The sequence below is a fragment of the Orussus abietinus genome, unplaced genomic scaffold (genome assembly GCF_000612105.2).
Source record: "Orussus abietinus isolate OABI.00-Male unplaced genomic scaffold, Oabi_2.0 scaffold15, whole genome shotgun sequence".
NCBI lineage: Eukaryota > Metazoa > Arthropoda > Insecta > Hymenoptera > Orussidae > Orussus > Orussus abietinus.
The window spans coordinates 2049390-2071363 of NW_019396010.1; the positions used below are offsets into that span (position 1 = coordinate 2049390).

At 42.5% G+C, this 21974-nt stretch overlaps 1 protein-coding gene across 1 annotated transcript; it reads right to left on the minus strand.

Moving 5' to 3' along the window:
* Window positions 1-9686: 9686 nt before the first annotated feature.
* LOC105700092 (acyl-CoA Delta(11) desaturase) lies at window positions 9687-19839 on the minus strand. Its single transcript, XM_023434421.1, has 5 exons — window positions 19629-19839; window positions 17408-17538; window positions 12180-12385; window positions 11700-11882; window positions 9687-10875 (listed from the first exon to the last, which is right to left on the minus strand). Exons 1-5 carry the CDS (start codon window positions 19837-19839, stop codon window positions 10533-10535), a joined length of 1074 nt encoding a protein of 357 aa, XP_023290189.1. The 3' UTR covers window positions 9687-10532.
* Between the last annotated feature and the right edge of the window lie 2135 nt (window positions 19840-21974).

Consider the following 21974-nt stretch of genomic DNA (forward strand, 5'->3'; position numbering starts at 1 on the left):
AGTATTTTATTTGCGTACCGTCCAACAATGCCCGCTGTCCTGCATTGTGCGTGGCGGAGGTCTGCTCGATACTGATTTACCGCTCGTCTAATTTGTAGGCGGCCGCCATTAAACAATCCATAAACGCGCATGCGTAAAACACTCCCGCCCGGCCGGACGCGGACGATTTATTCATATTCAAATGCGCGCTCTTTACGACCGAGGGAAGGCGCGCGAGCGCTAGCCCGCGAGAGCGCATGCGCATACGCGAACATCGGTTTTGAGGTTATGTTGGGTTAAACGCAGGTATGTCGTTAGCTCGCTGTTTCATCCGCGCCTCCTCCTTTTTCTTGCACCGCTCTGCTGGATGGAGTGGTGCAGAGACCTCTTACGCATGAATTATAGCTCGCTCTTCTGTAAGAGCGCTCGGATTAGCGAGATCGCAGAGTGCAAGCAACCGATCTCGCCGAGGCCCTAGAGGTCGCCACTGGAACCGACATCAGGCCCTAGGTTCCGTTTCGCCGCCATATCCCTAGTAGCAGAAAATATTTCTCCTTCATTTTCTATATATTTAACGAATATCCTACATTTTGTTAATATTTACCAGACATTTGAAATATTTGCAAGCAACGAGTGCAAGCAACCGATCTCGCAGAGGCCCTAGAGGTCGCCATTGGAACCGGCATCCGACCCTAGACCCCGTTTCGCCGCCATCTTGGATCACGCGCTCTCAAGACGAAACGGAAGGCGTTTTGAATTTTAACCGAGCTCGATAAACTAAAACTCATCAATACTCTTTTTGGTGGTAACGTCATGGTGAATACTCAAGAGTACATAAGCCACCCCTAGTCGCACAAAATATTTGTCCTATATTTTCTATCAGAGCCTTCAATAATTGTAGATTGATCGAAATATGTGAGCTCGACGCCATTTTGGTCTTCTCCGGGCTAAGTTAAAAGCTTTTTAGAAAAGTGCAAATTTTGAATGTGTCAGGACAATTCATAGATGATCACGAGTCATGTGTCAAAGTTGTGGACACTTTGGCCCAATACCCTTAAAAAAGAGTGTTGTATTAGAATCGACTGATATGAGAGGGCTTTCACATCACCTTAAAGTAGCCCCAACTCCACCTGAAATTTCAGAACTCCAGGAACTTCCGGATGATCCTGACACACGATTCCTCGAGTCCAAGACAATGCCCACTTGGTCCCTTTCCAAAGGGCCCTGGAAGAGGCGCCCTAACGCATTTAACGCGTATTCCGTTTATCGGATGGAATCCCTGGGGATGGTTTTCCGGTCCGGCGGACTCCTCGCCGGTGCACCGAGTCGGGGAGCCGGGAATTGCCCATAAACACCATTACGGCCCTCGGTGCAACTTACAGCGTACTTTGCCAGACTTATGACGCGGCCGCGCTTGAATTAGGTACTCGTTACCGGTGTTACGTTTCAACCACCTTGTTGCCGTGTCGGGGTTAAGCCTGGCCGTGGTTTCTCTACCCTCGCCCCATGGAAGCTCCCGGGAGCCCATGGGAACCTATGGGAAATCTCGAAAGAAGAGAGTCGCCGTCGATACCGCATTCCCGCTCGAGCCGATGATAACGAACGCCGGTAACACCTCGTCCGGATCCCGGGAACGTCCTAGAGGTATTCCAGGGCATCCCTAACATATCCCTACAAGCTCCCAACCGTTCTGCGTTAACTCTTTCGGCCACGAAGGGCTATTTCCTGAGACAGCGAACATGCGCCGAAGGACCTTTCCGGTTCTTCCGATAGTGCGTACGTGATTGCAGATACGTGCTCCTCGGTACTTCCTCGGGTACCGAATTTTATGCTTTTTTGGGTCGAGGCCTCGATTTATATACGCTTCCGGGTCATTTCAACATTCTCAACGCGATATGAAAAGGTCTTTCTATATGTATGAAATTCTATATGTATAAAAATATTTGTTAAACTTTAGGGCCTCCGCAAACATATGTTTTATTGATCGAAGAAGTATCCTACCGAATCGAGACCCGCTCCCATTAATTGTAATTGAGTTTAAGTTGAAAGGAAATGCTCTTTAAAATATCCTCACTGCATCCGTCCCCATGGATCATCTTGAAATCTCTTATCAATCAATATCTCATCGATCTCCTATTGCTGAGACCGAATCGAAACCCAGTCCCATTCAATATAATTGGGTTTAAATTGAAAGGAAATGCTCTTTAAAATATCCTCACTGCATCCGTCCCCATGGATCATCTTGAAATCTCTTATCAACCAATATCTCATCGATCTCCTCCCTAGTAGCATAGAATAATTTTTAAATATTTCTTTATAATCTTTGCTAAATATCTCAAGCGACACATTTTTTAAGATTTCATGTGGATTTCATTCGAAGATATTTGAAATATTTGTTGAAAATCTCGATGACATATTTAGTTTCAATAATTTATAAACATATATAGAAATTACATTTTTTACTTCACGACTATTATCGGACACTTCATTTGGTACCAAAAAATTTGTCTAATATTTTCGCTCCGCTATTTCATTATGGGAGCAAAACGTGTGATTTTGATTTGAAATATTTCTAAAACATTTATCATGTATTCGACAGATAATATTTAAAAAATACCTGTATTAAAATCAAACGAAATGTTTTGTATAACTGGTAGAAAAATATTATGAAAACACATGGAGGTAATGTTATATAAATATTACAGGGATAATATTCTAAAGTAAACGTTTTGCAAATATTTCAAATGTCTGGTAAATATTTACAAAATGTACGATATTGGTTAAATATGTAGAAAATATAGGAGAAATATTTTGTGCTACTAGGGTAGTATCGGGAAACGTAATTCTCGCGTGCACGTTAATGGGCGATTGTTTCACAGGTCATGAAGTAGAAATTAATTCGGATCGGTACATCCGCGAGAGACGTAAGAGGTTTCCGGGTAATACTCGATCCTTTTGGAACATCGGGCCATTACACCCGAATCTCCCGAAGCATAGACTCAAGAGCCATTTGTTCCGGGATATGGGTTATACGGCCAGAGATCCCATTCGGCAGGGATGAGTTACTAATGGACGTCTTGCTACAGAGACAGACTCGTCAGGGGTGAAACACACCATCGAGACAATGCCACTCACCATTTTCGCTAATGCCTTCACTCGTTTCGTGTACATCCTCTCGACTCCCCCTTAGATGCACTTATAGAGTGAATTATATTTATCTCGCTTCATGGACCACCGAGATTCCGAATCGCAAGATCGACGCGGTGGTCCATTCCAGCGAATGCTCTTATCACTCTGGAATTGCATCTTTTCTTTTAACACATTCGCTGACGTGAATTCACGTCTTATCAAGTTCTATTCCTGGTTGCTGCTGACGTGAATTCACGTCATTTTAAATTCTATTCCTGATTGCCGCTGACGTGAATCACATTCATAACGATACACAATACCAGTTTCAGAATTTCATTATTTTCGCCGGTACTCAGTACTTGAAACGGAAAAAATTTGCCGGCCGGGAATGTGTTAATTAAGTTATAACATCTGCAGAGAATGGTAACTACTCGGTAGTTTAACAATAATTTATGTGAGACCAATTTTTACGGTTTAGTGCTCGTTCAATTCTTCTCAAATGGGCATCTGCGGGAAGTACACATGTCGTTTTTACTATTCTTCATTCTTCCACTTTGTAATGTCCCCGTATACGTTTGTCAGTACCTTTATCGCGCATGTAATCTTAGACGAGTGTCCGGTCGTTTGTTAGCACGGCGACGACGAACATTAAATTTGCAAACATAAATTCTAGCGTCATACCGGGGATTCAACGCTCTAATAAACCGAATTACCATCATTTTATGGAAGTAGTTAAACGTTTAAGTTTAAACGTAACACGTATTTTCGTGGGATAGCCTCCATAAGTTTTTTTCGAGCGCAAGGTGGAACCAAATTTACTCATCGCTCGATCGCTATTTCGTGCCATTTTCGTTTTTGACACATTGACGGGTGACGGATTCTACAAGAGTGACGTCGTGACTGTATAGAATAAACATAGGATCCGGTCGTCGCATGAGGAAGTTGCATCGATAGTGTTTAAGTTTAATCGTAACACGTATTTTCGTGAGATAGCCTCCATAGGTTTATTTTCCAGCACAAGGTGGAACCGAATTTACTCATCGCTCAATCGCTATTTCGTGCCATTTTCGTTTTTGACACTTTGACGGGTGACATCGCGATTGTATAGAGTAGACGTAGGATCCGGTCGTCGCATGTAGAAGTTGCATCGATAACGTTTAAGTTTAAACGTAATACGTATTTTCGTGAGATAGTCTCCATATGTTTTTTTTCCAGCACAAGGTGGAACGAAATTTACGTTCGATCACTATTTCGCACATTTTTTGCTTTCGACACTTTGACGCGTGACGGCTTTTACAAGAGTGACATCGCGATTGTAATAGAGTAGACGTAGGATCCGGTCGTCGCATGCGGAAGTTGCATCGATATCCGCGGCTGACATTGAATCAATGTACCCAGGACAGTACACGTGGAGCAAACGATGCGTCAGGTTGGCGGTCTGCTCGCGACCGTGACAGGCCGCATATTTATTACCAAGTACACGTAATCCATCTTTGCGCGAGAGGTCCATCCTTTTAGCCGTCCGCCGACATCCCGTTTTCCCGTTCACCTGATCTCCGGTATAGACTAAGAGAGGGACACGTGAGGATAAAAAGTGATCGGAAAATCGATGCTACCCCTAACGCCTATCTCTCTGGACGACCCGGGAAATTTAGGGGATGGGGTGGTAGGGGAGTAAATATCCAAAGAGTTGGAGGGATGGACCGACGCGAGGACACTCTTCCGTGTTATAGTTTTTTTTTTATATGTCTCTTTCCTACAGTGACAAGAATCGAAGAAGATTTTCTATCCACGATCCCCGTAAATGGGGATCCTACCCTGAGAAAGAAATTTATGCGAACAGAGCCAGAGAAATAGTTGGTTAATTCAAAGAGTTATTATTTCACCGAAATGAAGTCGAATAAACTGGATACGACGTTTCTTTCGAAATTATGATAATTTATTTGAGGTCGAGTCAAATAATTATTCGTTGAGAATTAACTAAGTATTTCTTTGGTACTGTTAACAGAAATATTTCTTTGGTTCAATGAATTTCTAGTTGTCGGTGTACTTTCTTTACATCGAACACCCGTTTTCTCCACAATTCTCTGCACGCTTAGGAAATGTATTCGGTCGTAACAAGGAATTTTACTTGCTTGAATAATCGTGTACGTTGCTGTGAATTTATTTGTTAATTTAAGAAGGAGTTTCTTCCAAAGGAACCTCTCCATTGGTTACATCTACGTTCGATGTAAATCTTTTTGTTAGCGGTGCGATTGTTCCCACAGAAAGAGGAAAAATGTATCAGCAATGTTGCGCTATGCTAGAAGTGCAAATTAATTGTTTCCCAGAGACGGATCATTTGCCGCTATTAGCTCGAAGGGTGTGTTGAGAAGTTTGCGACGAAACTCGCTTGTCTGTTATCTCCGTCCAGGCCCTAATAGCATAGAATAATTTCTAAATATTTCTTTGTAATCTTTGCTAAATATCTCAAGCGACAGATCTTTTAAGATGCCTCGTAGATTTCATTTGAAGATATATAAAATATTTCTTGAAAATCTCAATGACACATTTACTTTCAATAATTTATAAACACGNTAATATTACACAAATATTATAAAGTGAACGTTTTGCAAACATTTCAAATGTCTGGTAAATATTTACAAAATGTAGGATATTCGTTAAATATATAGAAAATATAGGACAGGTGTTTTGTGCTACTAGAGGGGGGGAATAAAAAAATCACCTTCTGGGCTGCTCCTCCAACCGGAAGCGAAGGTTCTACCCTTTGCATATCCAGGACGCGTAACCTGGTCCTGACAGGGAACGGGGCGCGCAACTTGGAGCTTCTTATTCGAAAAATGAAGGAAGGCCCACTCGTTCCCAAGCTGCGCTCGAGCCACGCTCCGAAAGTCTTTCGAACTTCTCCTTTTCTCGAGGTAAATCATTTATATTCGAGTATAAATGTCCCGGCGGCGGGATTTATCGCGGGCATTTCTCACTGGCCCGTTTTAATTACTCGCCCTCCTCGTCTCGAGCTCGTTTCCGTCGCGCCCTCTCGGCTCTCTTCCTCTTTCTCGTCGGTCCACTGCATATTTTCCTCCCTTCTTTGCCGCTTCGATGAAACAAGTGAAAATCAGGAGGCACGGTCGATTAAAAGGAAACGCAGTCCGGGCAGAGCTTCGGAAAAGGATTTCGATTTCCCTCGAAAACCCTCCACTGATCGACTATACGCGCTCGGGTCGCTTTAATTACGAAGCGCCACTATAGTGGCTTCCGCCTGATATTCTTTTACGAAGCGCCACTATACCCTAGTAGCGCAGAATATTTTCTAAATATTTTTTGCAATCTTTGCTACATATCTCTAGCGACAGATTTTTCAAGATGCCTCGTAGATTTCATTTGAAGATATGTAAAATATTTCTTGAAAATCTCAATGACGTATTTAGTTTCAATAATTTATATACACGGATCGAAATTATATTCTTTAATTTATAAACATATAATAAAAATACATTTTTTACTTTACGATTATTATCGGACCCTTTATTTGGTATAGGAAAAACACGAAAAATGTTTGCAATATATATATATAAAGAAAAGAGCACAATAACAAAACTGTAGAGGAAATCGACTGCACTACGGAATGGCAACGCTTGAAACGATTGGGAAATTAGTAAAAAATAAAATCACCATTGCACGAGGTCGACATATTTTCCCATAGATATAAAAGATCATTCCTTATCATTTTTCTTCTATATAGACCGTAAAAGACCTATCATGTTACCATAGTAATTATAATCAAATTATTTTCATCCGTACACGAAGAAAGAAACCGTTGCAGTGTATGTACTTTTCCGATGGAGTCAATGATCGACACTGGAAGTAACGTTTGATCATACGTCGACTTCCGTACCCGTGTTTGACGTATTACTAATAAAAATTACATGTGTATTGATGATGTATTACTAAAAAAAAACTCAGATTACAACCGCATCGTTCCGTTTCCAACCGCGTTTCCGCGAGCCTGCACTACGGAATAGCAACGCTCGAAACGATTGGGAAATTAGTAAAAAATAAAATCACCATTGCACGAAGTAGAAATATTTTCCCATAGATATAAAAGATCATTCGTTATTATTTCTTCTATACATGCCGTAAAAGACCTTTGATCAATTTCTCTTTGTGCGGCATTGCGAAGTCGTTCGCGTTTCACTATCCGTGATTTATTTCCCCGTCCATTTCTGCTTCGCCGAATGAAATGGAAGGGCAGAAGGAAAAATGATCCGAGGAACGTTCGGTATGGGATTAGCTCCGCTCTGCTCCCGATTCTTCCTTCGAGCTAACAATGCTACGTTCGTTTAAACCAGATGCAGTTATGCCGCGAGTACGCGGATCTACCCGAATGATCCATGAGACATTTTACGGGATCTCCTCAAAGGGTCGGCAATGCGGTGGATGGGAATGGAATAGACGGACGAACAAAGGAACCTCTTCCTCCCATCTCATGGAAAAGATTGAAGAACGAAGTCAGTAATCGGATTTCCGAAGATGCGTCCCCGCGGAATCGCGTCCGGTTTCCGATAGTGGAGGTACAACGACCAGGATAAGACATTACGGGAAAAGAACGTGCGAACGGGTTGAGGGTTTCGATATTTTAGATGCTGGAGAATTATTTTCGATCCCTCTTGAACTTTCCGTTACTTAGGTTTTATATTTCCTTTACATTTAAGGCTTTTATTTTTGCATTACGTTATTTTCTTTTACCTTTTTTTATTACCTTTGAATTTAATAATTAATCCTTTATATTAGCCTATGATCGTTTCGGGAGTTTCAGGACCTACTTTAGGGCCTCTATATTCCCGTGGTAAAATTTGAAACGAATTGGGTACCCCTCAATTTGAAGAATATTTTCCCCAACGATTTGACTTCTCAGATATATATAGTTGTTAACTGTATCATATCACCTTAAAAGTAAAGGAAATATAAAATCTAGATATCGGATCATATATATCTGAGAAGTTAAATCGTTAGGGAAAGTATTCTTCAAATTGAAGGGTACCCGATTCGTTTCAAATTTTACCACAGGAATATGGAGGCCCTAAAATAGGTCCTGACACTCACAAAGTTTCATTTTTAATACAAAATTTATTTATTTAGTATGGACTAGAATCAACGTGACCGTGGTCCGTGCACGCTTTCGATGTTTTATGCTTCTTGGAGGCTTAGAATCGAAAATAAAGATTTTTAGGATCTAGCTCGAAGAATTTAGAATACCGTAGAAATAAAATATTACAGAGTCAGGTGGGAAAATATGGAAAATACGCTCACTAACGATTGCAAGAGAATACTGGCTCGTCGCGAGGCTAGCACGTGGTTTTAGAGGAAAAATTTAGTTGCAGCTAAACGTCACAGATGGCGACGTTGGTACTAAACAGTCGTTAGAATAATGAATTCTGGGATTTCGACAGTTTTACGTCGATCTCTTCGTCATTACTTTATCGAAATGACACATGAAACGCTTCATTTCGTATAATTCTCAACGTGGACTGTAAAAGACTTAAACATAAATATAAATGTCGGTAAGGGGACGCGTCAGCTAATGTTACCACTTGAGTATTCAAAACGACGTTCCCACCAAAAAGGGTATAGATGAATTTTAATTTATATACGTCGATTAAATTTCTCAGCGCCTTTCATATCGTCTTAAAGTTTCCCTGTGGTGTTATGTACGGTTACTTACTTAGCGAAAGAAGCGAATTACGAGTCGGCGGAAATGAGTCTAATATGGGAAGAGGGTCCTTGTGGAGATATTAAGAAAGAAGAAGCACAAAGACGCATAATGCGCGAAGAAAGTGTCTTTCTGCAGACGAACGAATTCTATTAAGAATGGAAGACAAGAATGGGAGGTAATGAGATTGCTTACAACTTGTTCCCGATTCCCTGGAGCGTACTTTCAAGGCTTTATGACCGCTTCTTAATGAGCAAGCTCTGGACCAATGGAAAGGAACTTACTGGGATGAAATGTCGAGAATGAAAGAGGAAACGGTAAAAGGTTTGGAAATTACAGGGCGTGCGAGTCCGAGGGTAATGGCATTGTTTATCAAAAGTTTGTTACAGCTTTTACCCACGCGATGGCATATTGTAAATACTCCCGTATAATTCCCTTTTATACCTCGAACTAATTGTTATATTTTATTTATGACGTTTTTCTTTATCCCCGTTGACTTTAATGGCTTTAATGACTTTTGACGTCTGCTCGTCTTGAAAAAAGTTGATCTTCTTGTACCTAGGATCTTCTTTTTTAACATACATGGCGTCAGGATAAAAAAAATCCCTTTTATACCTCGAACTAATTGTTATATTTTATTTATGACGTTTTTCTTTATCCCCCGTTGACTTTAATGGGTTTAATGATTTTTATGTCTGCTCGTCTTGAAAAAAGTTGATCTTCTTGTACCTAGGATCTTCTTTTTTAACATACATGGCGTCAGGATAAAAAAATCAGATGTTACACGTTTTGGATATATAATGCAAACATTTTCTGCATATAGAGTCTGCCTCATTGAATATACATCTTAAGTTAATTGCAAATATTCTTGCGCGATTCTTTATTACAAGGTATTTACAATGGTTTGATTCGTTAACGAGAGCCTTCGTTAATGGTAACTTTTCACTGGTAAAACTATTTATGAGTACGGGACACTAATACATCTGACATTGAATACATTTTTAAGGAAGATTGTGGATTTCTCGGTCGTCAGAATAATTCGGTACCGCGAAAACTAGTATATAGTATTTTTATATATGAATACTAGCTTGAATAATGAAATGTACTGACAGTCTTGTGTGGAGTTCCAGTTACATAAATTTCATTCATATAATTACGCAACATTTTCTTCAGTTAGACAGATGTATGTCAATTTTATAATACTCCGATTTATGTATTCTGGCATTGAATACATAACGACAAGGGCAGTTACTATTATTAAAGGTACTGTTATTATTAACGGCAGTGACAATAGGTTTACGTTACCCCACGAACGTCTTCGTGGTATGACTATTGCATTATAACAATCATATAAACGCATTTAAAGCCTTTATCGTCATTTTTCGTATATGAACATCGTTTACTGACGATAGCTAAAACGGCTTCATACGAACGCGATTAAACAGTACATATAAATTTTATTAAATATTAAGACTGCACGTGATCACCGTTGTCCACCTACTTGTATACTGACACTTCCTCTTGGTAATACGGTAAGATACTATAAAGTACTTTTAACCCGACAACATTAACAAAAAAGGAGAAATTGGTTTAACACTAAACATCCAACGCCATATAGGTACTTTGAGCGCTGAGGACAAGAATGTAAAAAAAGTAAAGGTAACGTAACGAGACACGGGCTCGAAATTAATTTGTACAGCAAAAGTAAAAGGAATCATTTTGATTTAATCTCTTGCACGGAATTGAAGGTTCGATGTATACCAGTCTCGCAGTTATCATCGGTACAATCTGTGCCAATGTGATGGCGACCCCAAAGGCTGCAGGAGCCATCGCCCTTCTTTAGGCACATCTTGTGAATAACGTCTTTGGAGGGGGTCTTGAGGTCGTAGGCCAACCCTAACCAGGCCATGAAGTCGATAAATGCCGTACTGGGATTCAGTCCGTAGTTTCCTAACTCGGCTGCTTTGTAGTCCCATGGGAAAGAGTGGTGATAGTTGTGCCATCCTTCTCCCAGGGCAACGAACGCCACCGAGGGGCTCTCCACGGGATTCATTCTACTGTAAGGGGAATTTCATATCTTCAATTACAGTTTCCGTCGTGAAACAGGAGTAGATCATGTTTTCACACAATAAAAAATTCAGCGGGTAGGAAATAACCAAGTTATTCCTAGGAACATCCATCGCTTATACAGAAACGAACGCCATCGAAGGGTTCTCCACGGGATTTATTCTACTGTAAGGGGAATTCCATATCTTCAATTAAAGTTTCTGACGCGAAACAGGAGTAGATCATGTTTTCACACAATAACAAATTCAGCGGCTAGGAAATAATCAAGTTATTCTTAGGAATATCCATCGCTTATACAGAAACGAACGCCACCGAGGAGTTCTCCACGGGATTCATTCTATTGCAAGGGGAATTCCATATCTGCAATTAAAGTTTTTGACGCGAAACAGGAGTAGATCATGTTTTCACATAACCAAAATTTCACCGGCTAGGAAGCAATCAAGTGATTCCTAGGAACATCCATCCTTTATACAGAAACGAACGCCACCGAGGGGCTCTCCACGAGATTCATTTTACTGTAAGGGGAATTCCATATCTTTAATTAAAGTTTCTGACACGAAACAGGAGTAGTTCATGTTTTCACATAACAAAAAATTCACCGGCTAGGAAATAATCAAGTTATTCCTAGGAATATCCATCGCTTATACAGAAAATAACACCGTACATTGCGAATGCAATTGAAACATGCACGTCATGGAAAACAGATTTAAACGACTTTTAACTGGCTTTAATAAAGGATTAGAAAGACTTCATGTAATATGGATTATATTATTAACATTACTCATTCTGAGCAATACGGAGAAGGTATGCTTACCTGTCATATGGACGATTTCCCCACAGGTGAGCGGCGCTATTTACGAGGAAAGTCAAGTGCAACGATATCGTATAACGTATAAGCATAGCGTGGAAACTGATGTACCATGTTTCGTTCCAATAATACACTGGTATCAGGGTAGGCAGGAGGAAGCTCAGGAAAAATGATAAGGGGTAGTAGACCCTGGAAGAAGAAAATATACAAATTAGAATGTTACTGCTAGAGATAGTTATTAATCGATGTAACAATATAATAGAACAGACTATCGCGTCGTAAGGTATCATTACCACTTCCTGGATAATTATTGCACTTATAGTTGATATAAGATGAGGGAATAAATTATTTCGTTACTTATGTAAGGTGAGAAATGTCTGTCCGTTTCTAATGATCAATTGAAGTACTTTGTGGTAAGCCGCAAGCGCAAGGCGAGAGGGGAATGAAAAATGTAATCGAAACGGATGTATGAATCTCATAACGTACTTGTCGGTGTAGCGTATCACCGGGTCAGCGAGTACGTCGCTCATGTCGACTTTACTGCCATATCGTTTCACGGCTGGATGTCGTTTTACCATCAGCCAGCCAATATGCGAGAAGAAGAACCCACGAGACGCGTCGTGTGGATCTGCCGGTGTCTCCGTGTACCTATGATGGGTTCTGTGGTCCCGGATCCACTTGTAGAACCGATCCTGGAACACATTAGTGGTTTGGTGTCGTCTCCTTAAGGCATCGTTTTATCAGAAACTTTATGGTGATGTGAAAGTGGTCTCTAAGAGATCTCATTTATTGAACTTTTCTCCTAACTGCGTGTGTCGAATTATTTCAAACTTAGGAATGTCAATATGGAGGCTGTAAAGAAGGTCTTGACACCCATGAAATTTCAAATTTACCAAATTACGTTTATAGAAATTCTCAACATTTTTTGTAAACAAATGGAACTTGTGAAAGTGGTCTCAAAGAGGTCTCATTTATCAAACTTTCCTCCTAACTGGGTGTGTCGAATTATTTCAAACTTTGGAATGTTAATATGGAGGCTGTAAAGAAGGTCTTGACACCCATGAAATTTCAAATTTACCAAATTACGTTTATAGAAATTCTCAACATTTTTTGTAAACAAATGGAACTTGTGAAAATCGTCTCTAAGAGGTCTCATTTATCAAACTTTCCTCCTAACTGGGTGTGTCGAATCATTTCAAACGTGAGAATGTTAATATGGAGGCTGTAAAGAAGGTTTTGACAGCCATGAAATATCAAATTTACCAAATTCGTACGAAATTCATGGTGGTTTCCGGTGACCACTATGGCCCAAATGAAAAGACAAGCGTAGGTCCCATGGGACCACCGTGCCAGCGAAAAGGTTAAGCTTCTCGCGGGTCTTTTCTTAATGGACTATTTCCTATACTAGGAAACGATTACGGGTTTTTCCTATTGGAAGAATGTTGAGATGATTAAAGCGAAGGAAGCCCCAGACTCTCGAGAGATTCCAAGGCATCGCGGCATCCGAGTGTCCGTGTGTATGTGCGCTCTAATAAACCGTACAAGTGCACGTGGAGCTGCAGAGGGAGGAAAAGGCCATGCCAGAAAGGGGTGGAATTGTACAATGGCCGCAGTAAACTTCCATGGAACGTGTAAACTCACACTCGCGCCCCGGAGGAGGTCCGGTACAGTTTCCGAGGGCGTTTTTCGAGTAAATAGACCGGGCCTCCTAAGACCTACACGGCTTGCGAGAATTAACCGCGACGTGCCCCATGAGGTGAAGTGAAACCCCCTTCAAATCAGTCGATTCGATACAACACTTTATTTTTTAAGGGTATTGGACCAAACCGTCCGAAACTTTGACACATGACTGATGATCATCTAAGAATCATCTAAGAATTGTCCTGACACATTCAAAATTTGGATTTTTTAACAAAATTTTTTAACAGCCCAGACCAGAACCAAAATGGCGTCGAGCTCTCATATTTCGATCGATATACAATTATCGAATACTCCGATATGAGAAACGAAAGGGTCAGGACAATTTTACGACAATTTAGAACACTCTGGTAATCTATAAACTCGCATTTGAACGGGATAAAGGCAAAAAAAGTGTTTTATGTGCTTCTATGCTAAAACGATGGAAATACGAGCACGTCGACAGGTGCTGCACAACGTAAAACGATCTTCTTACCTGCATTCGACACATGGACGTTACTTTATCCTCGTTAGAGAGGATACTTTTCTGTGGAACTAGGAACGAATGCGCAATGCAAACGTTCCATGGAGCAAAAAGAAAAATGGCAAAAAGTTTCGAATAATCGTACTTTGTCGTTCTTCACTTTACACTCCGTAGCTTTCGATATGTACGAGTTATCACGATTCCCCGCGTTATTAATCACCGGATACATAATCACGTCGACATCAAAGCAAAGGGCCTCCAGGGTTCTCCATTAACCGAGGGACATAAACCCGGCAAGAGGTCAACGTGGAGGGTGGATTTTGGTGGTGGATGGACGAGACCAAGACCGTGCACGACCTAGGAGAACTAACCACTGCACGACCCTTAATGCCTCCTTAATCGACTCGTTCGAGAGGGTGTGCAGCAGGGGTTGACGGCCACGCGCATTTCCCGAATCGGACGTTCCTCCACCGGAAAGAAAATGAAGCGGAAGTTAATCCGAGGTCAAGGTTCTATATGTATATAGACTAACTCGTTTAAATCATCTTAATGCCTCCTTAAACCTTTAAACACGGAGCCATTTCGACATTTGGGCGAAATTCGTCTGACCGTGCAGGCAATATTGAACCAAACGTCGGGCGCCTTTAGGCGTTCTTAGTAACCAAAGGGTTAATCAACCCATTCGAGAGGGTGTGCGATTAAAGATTGGCAGCCACGCGCATTTCCCGAATCGGACGTTCCTCCACCGGAAAGAAAATGAAGCGGAAGTTAATCCGAGGCCAAGGTTCTATATGTACATAGGCTGACTCGTTTAAATCATCTTAATGCCTCCTTAAACCTTTGAACACGGAGCCATTTCGACATATGGGCGAAATTCGTCTGACCGTGCAGGCAATATTGACCCTAACGTCGAGCGCCTTTAGGCGCTCTTAGTAGCCAAAGGGTTAATCAACCCATTCGAGAGGGTGTGCAATTAAAGATTGGCGGTCACGCGCATCTTCCGAATTGGACGTTCCTCCACCGGAAAGAAAATGAAACGGAAGTTAATCCGAGGCCAAGGTTCTAGGTGACGTTTTCGCGGATCTAGGGGGAGTCCATCCGTGCCCGATTCGACGAGCAACCTTGCTCTTACGTTCCGACCGCAATTATTCGTATTATCTTAATTAAGAGAGACGTCGTTACTACCGGCCCTGGGGGAAAGTCCCTGGGATCCTCGAGCGAGCGAGGACTCGTTAACGAAACAATTTCGCAAGGCTCCACAATCCCTAAGGCTGGATCGCGAGGGGATTATCGTAAGAGTCGATCGAGGACGAGAGGTCCCTGTCGGAGGTGGGAGGAAGAGGGAGTTTCTATTGGCCACCGGAGGATGAACGGTTTTGTAGAGACGTCTTCTACACGAGCGCCTTCTTTAGCCCCTTGCATTTAATTCCACTTTCTATGCCCGATCGTTACTGGGTCCGACTAAACATGGACCACCGGAACGTGACGATTTCGGGAAGTGGAGAATGGACGGAAATCTCGAGGCACCTGCTAGACTGCACCTCGGACGTTGCGGATTTATCAAAACACACTAGGACTATTTTTCCAAGTGCGCTAATCGTTCGGTGCAATCGATTTGCAGTTAGGTCTGGACTAAGTTTCCTGGTACTATATTGCTTGGAGTGCAAAGGATTAATTGAGGGCGAATAGGTACGATCTCGTTGAAACTCGTGACGATAGGTACGAGATTAACCGTGTGTGTCCCTGGGGCCAATGTCGAAAAATGCCGAACAACGCAATAGCGCTGTCTTAACCCTTTGCACTCCTAAGGCCAGGTCTTGGAGTTGAGTACCTGTGTGTACCCAAATTGCTTGGAGTGCAAAGGATTAATTGAGGACGAATAAGTACGATCTTGTTGAAACTGGTGGCGATAGGTACGAGATTAACCATGTGTCCCAGGGGTCATTGAAAAAAACAATGTCTAAAATGCCGAACAACGCAATAGCGATGTCTTAACCCTTTGCACTTCTAAGTTTAGGTCTTGGAGTTGAGTACTTGCGTGTAGCCAAATTGCTTGGAGTGCAAAGGATTAATTGAGGACGAATAAGTACGATCTCGTTGAAACTGGTGGCGATAGGTACGAGATTAACCATGTGTCCCAGGGGCCATTGAAAAAAACAATGTCTAAAATGCCGAACAACGCAATAGCGATGTCTTAACCCTTTGCATTTCTAAGTTCAGGTCTTGGAGTTGAGTACCTGCGTGTAGCCAAATTGCTTGGAGTGCAAAGGATTAATTAAGGACGAATAGGTACGATCTCGTTGAAACTGGTAGCAATAGGTACGAGATTAACCGTGTGTCCCTGGGGCCATTGAAAAAAACAATGTCTAAAATGCCGAACAACGCAACAGCGCTTAACCCTTTGCACTCCTAAGGCCAGGTCTTGGAGTTGAGTACCTGCGTGTAGCCAAATTGCTTGGAGTGCAAAGGATTAATTGAGGACCAAGACAGCCATACGGCTGTTTCAATAGCTCTATGAACACCGTCAGTTGTCCATACCGGTCAATTGTCCTGGTATTTTCCGACATGAAATCTAAACAGCGCGATTGCGCTGCTCAGGACTCAAACGGTTAACGTTCATCGTAAAGGTAGGACATGCATCGATTCTAGATCGCTTCGGGATACGAATTTCGTCAGAGAAACTGCCCGGGACAGTAGAAGGCACATTTTTGTGGATTTATTCGCGAAAGTCCTAAACAGCTGGGCTACAATGGAACGAGCCGATCTCGTGGGAGGCATCGATACGTCGGGGCGCGCTCGATCGGCTGAAACCGGAGAAAACGGGAAGCTGCAGTTGCAGTTGCAGCTGCAGCTCGCGAGGTTGCTCGGCCGTGGCGCTCGTTACGCGACCAAATCGAAGCTGAAACGGCGAATAATATATACGGAATACGTGAATCGGAGACGCGATACGCTCCAGCGGTGTCGCGACGCCAGCGAATTCGCCTTTTCGTCTTTTCGCCTTTTCATCTTTTCGTTTTTTCGTCTTTTCGTCTTTTCGTCTTTTCGTCTTTTCGTCTTTTCGTCTTTTCGTCTTTTCGACTTTTCGTCTTTTCGTCTTTTCGTCTATTCGTCTTTTCGTCTTTCCGTCTTTTCGAGAAAAATTTCGTAAACTGCTGACTCCTCCACAGTCTGCAAATTGTTTATAAATCGATTTTTCCTCGTCGTATGATCATCATGAATTTCCGTCTAGGCAAGTGGACCAAGTGACCGATCAATTGAATCATTGATCGTTGCCTTTATCGTTATTGTCGCGATATCGACTCGTATGTCTCGTACGGCGTACCGATTTAACTCTTTGCACTCAGTTGTCCCCTCTGAGGGGACATTTCACATCTAGATCGGATGTCAACGAGTGCAAAGGGTTAAAACGAGCTCCCATGACCGGGCGCAAAAATTGCGAGTAAATGTAGACACTTGCGACGACAAGTGCCCTGGGCAAACGGGAGCGGTTTTCCTTTGCTCTACTGGGTTGGATCGAAACCGATCATGGGAAAATGTAACTCGAAACGTTTACCTGAGCTGCGATGCAGAAGAGGACGGCTAGAAATATTCTCACAGGTAGTTTAGCTGAGTAGCTGCGATGCGCCCAGAGTCGATGAGCCCCGGCGGTGACTCCCAGTCCAGCAGTGACTCCGTACCCGGTAGCTAAAGCAAAGAAAGAAACGTCCCAAGTCGTCATCGATGAATCCTAGAAACTATTATTAATTACAGTAGATATGTGTAGGCTCAATTAGATTTTCCCCGATGAGACCCAGTAGTGACTCCCAGTCCAGCAGTGACTCTGTACACGGTAGCTAAAGACGAGAAAGAAACGTCTTAAGTCGTCATCGATGAATCCTAGAATCTATTATTATTTAACTATTTACAAAACTAATTAACTATTACAAAAATTTGTAAAGCCGAAGAACTTTCGATGTAATGCCCTCTTATGTTGAATTTCTAGAACGCGTTTGTAAAAACCTGCAAAATTAGAATCCGCCGCTTTGGTATTCTCCGGATGCTCCGAAAAAGTATGCAAAGGCATCCGTTAAGTTTATTTCATTCAAAGCTGCCTTCGTCCGTTTTCCCGGGAATTTCCTAGGGTCACTAGAATTTCCGTGCAAGTCGCCTAAAGCAACGAATTCAGAAATCCCATAGAAGCCCAGATCCTATGTTAGCGCTTGATGCTCTAAAAGTTGGCTAACAAACCAGAAGTGGAGGTAAAAGAGAGATCGCATGTGTTAGCCAACGATATCTCAAATACGGGAGGAAGAGAGACGCATATAGAACGGCGAATATTGGGGATAAAGATAAAGAAAAAGTGCAATTCGCTATATGTGCCCATAATTATGAAAGTGGTCTAAGTCATATATTTTTTGTTTCGAAATTACATTGAATTAATTTCGTTTGAAATAATATGGCGAGAAATAACTGATAAACTCATTTTTTTTTTAATTTTGACTTAGACCACTTTCATAATTATGGGCACATACATCGCCATAAGATTAAGGGAGATGGAGAGATGATTACAGCGCCGCCATCTGTTGGCTAATATACTATTTATCCAGCATCGAACGTCCGTATCCTTTTGGGCTTCTATGGAGAATTCTGAATTCTTTGCCTAAAGGTAATAGCGAAGCACCGCGAGGTTTCCGTCGGAAATTCCGAGGAAAAGAATCGCATCGAGGAGGCCATCGTCTCCGTCCTCCCGTCCAATTAATCACGGAGAAGCTCTTTGGAGAATCCTTTTGACTTTATAAGGGCCTCGTCTCGACTTATTCGCGTCAGCCGTTCTTTGGGGCATCTCGATCGCGAGGATAGAGTCGCGGGGTGGAATCAACCCCTTCAGGAGTCTATACAAGCGTCAACGAGCCTTTTAAGACCGAAAGCCTCTTTCGTCTTCGCCCTTCCTCGCTCAGAAATTAACAATTCCGTTTGTCGTCCGAGATTCGACATAAACTAACCATTCCATGGCAAATTAAGGTGAAGTGAAGCCCCCTTCAAATCAGTTACGAATAAAACACTTCTTTTTAAAGGGTATTGGACCAAACAGTCCGAAACTTTGACTCATGTGATCACATAAGAATTGTCCTGACACATTCAAAATTTGGATTTTTGGAAAAAATTTCTTAACTTAGCCCACACCAGAATCGAAATGCCGTCGAGCTGTCATATTTCGATCAATGTACAATTATCGAAGGCTCTGATATGAGAAACGAAAGGGTCAGGACAATTGTATGACAATTTAGAACCCGCTGATAATCGAGAAACTGGCATTCGGACGGGGTGGAGGTAAAAAAAGTGTCTTATGCGTTTCTATGCTAAAACGATAGTAATATGAGGTCACAGAGTGAGAATTTAGTTGATAAGGAAATCACAGATGGCGCAGGGGGCTCCTCTGCAGTTAGGGCCTCAGAAATCATGAACCCAGGGGATTTCTAGAGTTTTACTTCGATTGTTTCATAATTATTGTATGGAAATGACATATGAAGTATGCCATTTAGTACAATACTGAATATAATTCGACACAGCTGTCAATACGAATACGAACGTCGGGAACGTAGGTACTTACAATTAGAAGAATCTTTTTAACCGACGTCGATCAAATTCCTCGACGTGTTTCACTTCACCTTAACGAAATGCATTTCGTGCCGATCGGAAGGAAATTTGTCAAGCGAAGGAAGCGTACGATTATTCCGTACTTTCCGAGGAATTCAGAAGAAAAATGTGAGTCGCATTTAGTAACGTGTACTTACACCAGACCCAGGTCCAAAATGTAGCCTCGTGGTATTTGGTCACCAGGGCATAAATCGATAGGTAATGGAGCAGACCGATTCCGAAAATCATCTGCCATACCAGGGATTGTTTCGCGGGCTCTTTTGGTACCGATGCGCTATCTCCCATGAAATCCACCGAGGAATTCTTTTTCGACGAGTCCTCGAATTCCGTCACCGTCGAGGAATACATTAGGCTGCAACACGGAGCAAAAGAATCTGTTAAACTTGAAGGACAATCTGTAAAATGTAGTAATTATCCGTTGAAATAAGGACAGAAAGATAGTACATGTATTACATATGAAGAATGTGTGCTCTGTGCATCCGCGCTCTCTGGTAATCCTACAATACATAGAGTAGGATAATTGTTGCAATCCTTGAGTGATTTCCACATTCCGTGTACATATCTCATAAACGGTAAACCTTTCAACCGGTACTTCCGATAGCGTGACATAAATCTTAAAATGCACGTACACGCACGTGTAAGCCCTCTCTATCGAAGCGATCTCGATGGTATGATCGTTCCGCGTTACTCCGTATGTACAAAGCTCCTTTTTACTTTCCGAAGCATTGAAATGGTACATTACAAGAAACCTTTCGGTAGCAGAGAGTGATTATTAGTAAACAGGTAGTAGAATGTATTTAACAAAATAGTACATGCATTACACCTGAAGAATGTGTGCTTGCGACATGATCCTCTGTGCATCCGCACTGTCCAGTAATCCTACAATACATACAGTAGGATAATTACTTCCGATAGCGTGACATAAATCTTAAAATGCATGTACAATGGCGGACATGAATGCCTCCCCTGCAGATACGACATCGCCTGTGCAGGATGGGAGGGCATTGATGTCTCCCAGTGTAGATGCGAGTGCAAGCCCTCTCTATCGAAGCGATCTCGATGGTATGATCGTTCCGCGTTACTCCGTATGAAAAAGCTCCTATTTACTTTCCGATCCGTCGAAATGGTACATTACGTAACGAGGGAGGAAAGTAGGCGATTGCGTATCATTGCGAGTTTGTCGCACAAGCAAAGCGAGTCGTAAACGCGTATTGTAGTCTCGAGATACGTATACTATTTTTTATCCTCCCTGCAAACCGGAAGTCCGGCTATTCAATGCCTGTCGAGGGTATGCATGACCATGCATATCGCGGTGAATCCGGAAGTTGGATACTTTTTCAAAATTTTTTATAAATCCGGTATAAACCATTTAGTTGTACAGGGGATTCGTTAACAAAAAGACCTCACCCACCACCCCTTCGATGCCAAGAGATCGATACGTGTAACGTTATGGACAAAATTCACGTCAGCGGCAATCAGAAATAGAACTTAAAATGATATGAATTCAGGTCAGCGGCAACCAGGAATAGAACTTGAAAAGACGTGAGTTCACGTCAGTGTTAATGTGTTAACACATTCGCGACCGGCAAATGATTTCCGTTGCAAATACCGAGTACCGGCGAAAATAATGAAATTCTGAAACTGGTTGCCGTAAACTTGTATCGTGTACCGTCGTGGACGTGATTCCACGTCAGCGGCAATCAGGAATAGAATTTAAAATGACATGAATTCACGTCAGCGGTCGCGAACATGTTAAGACCGAAAAAATGACGCGACCCAACGAAGGCGTCTTCGGGTAGTCGGGCCAACAGGGATTTCGAACCCCGCCTATTTCCCCTGGACGTCGATCGATTTCCGGAAGCGGACGTTATCGCGGGTCACCGTACATTAGCGCGGACAGCTTCCGGGTTCCCGACAGGCCTGGTAAAAAATCGTCGAAAGCCGCGGGAGGGCTCGGAGAAGCGTCGAATCGAAAATCGCTCGAAAGCTTTAAGCCCGACCGGATGCGCGCTTAATCCACAATACGCGAAAACGAGCGTCGGGGTGCATGATTTATGAGGCCGAGGGATTTGGCGCGTCGACGCGAGCGAGTTCCCCTGCGACCTGAAATTTCCCGCCCGGATCGAATTAAGCTGACTCTTTTACATCTCTTTTATATCTCGAAGCTACCCCGGAAACGCCCTCGCGGGATGGACGCGCGGGAAACTCGAAATCGAGGGAAAACCTGCGGACGCGATTCTTTCGGAGGTTTACCCTCGGCCGACGTGCTCGACCCTCCGAAATCCGCACAGGGTGTTCCTCTAACGAGTGGGGGCTCTCTTTATATTTAGAAACTTTATTAATAAGCCGCGCGCGTGACCGCGATATGCGCGCAAAAAGCTCATCCGGGGGGCGAGAATCTATGCCGGTCACGTAGAACTCTGCGATACCGAGGCTCGTCTCGCTGTTTAAGAGCCAATCGCTCCGACGCGATGCGGAATTCC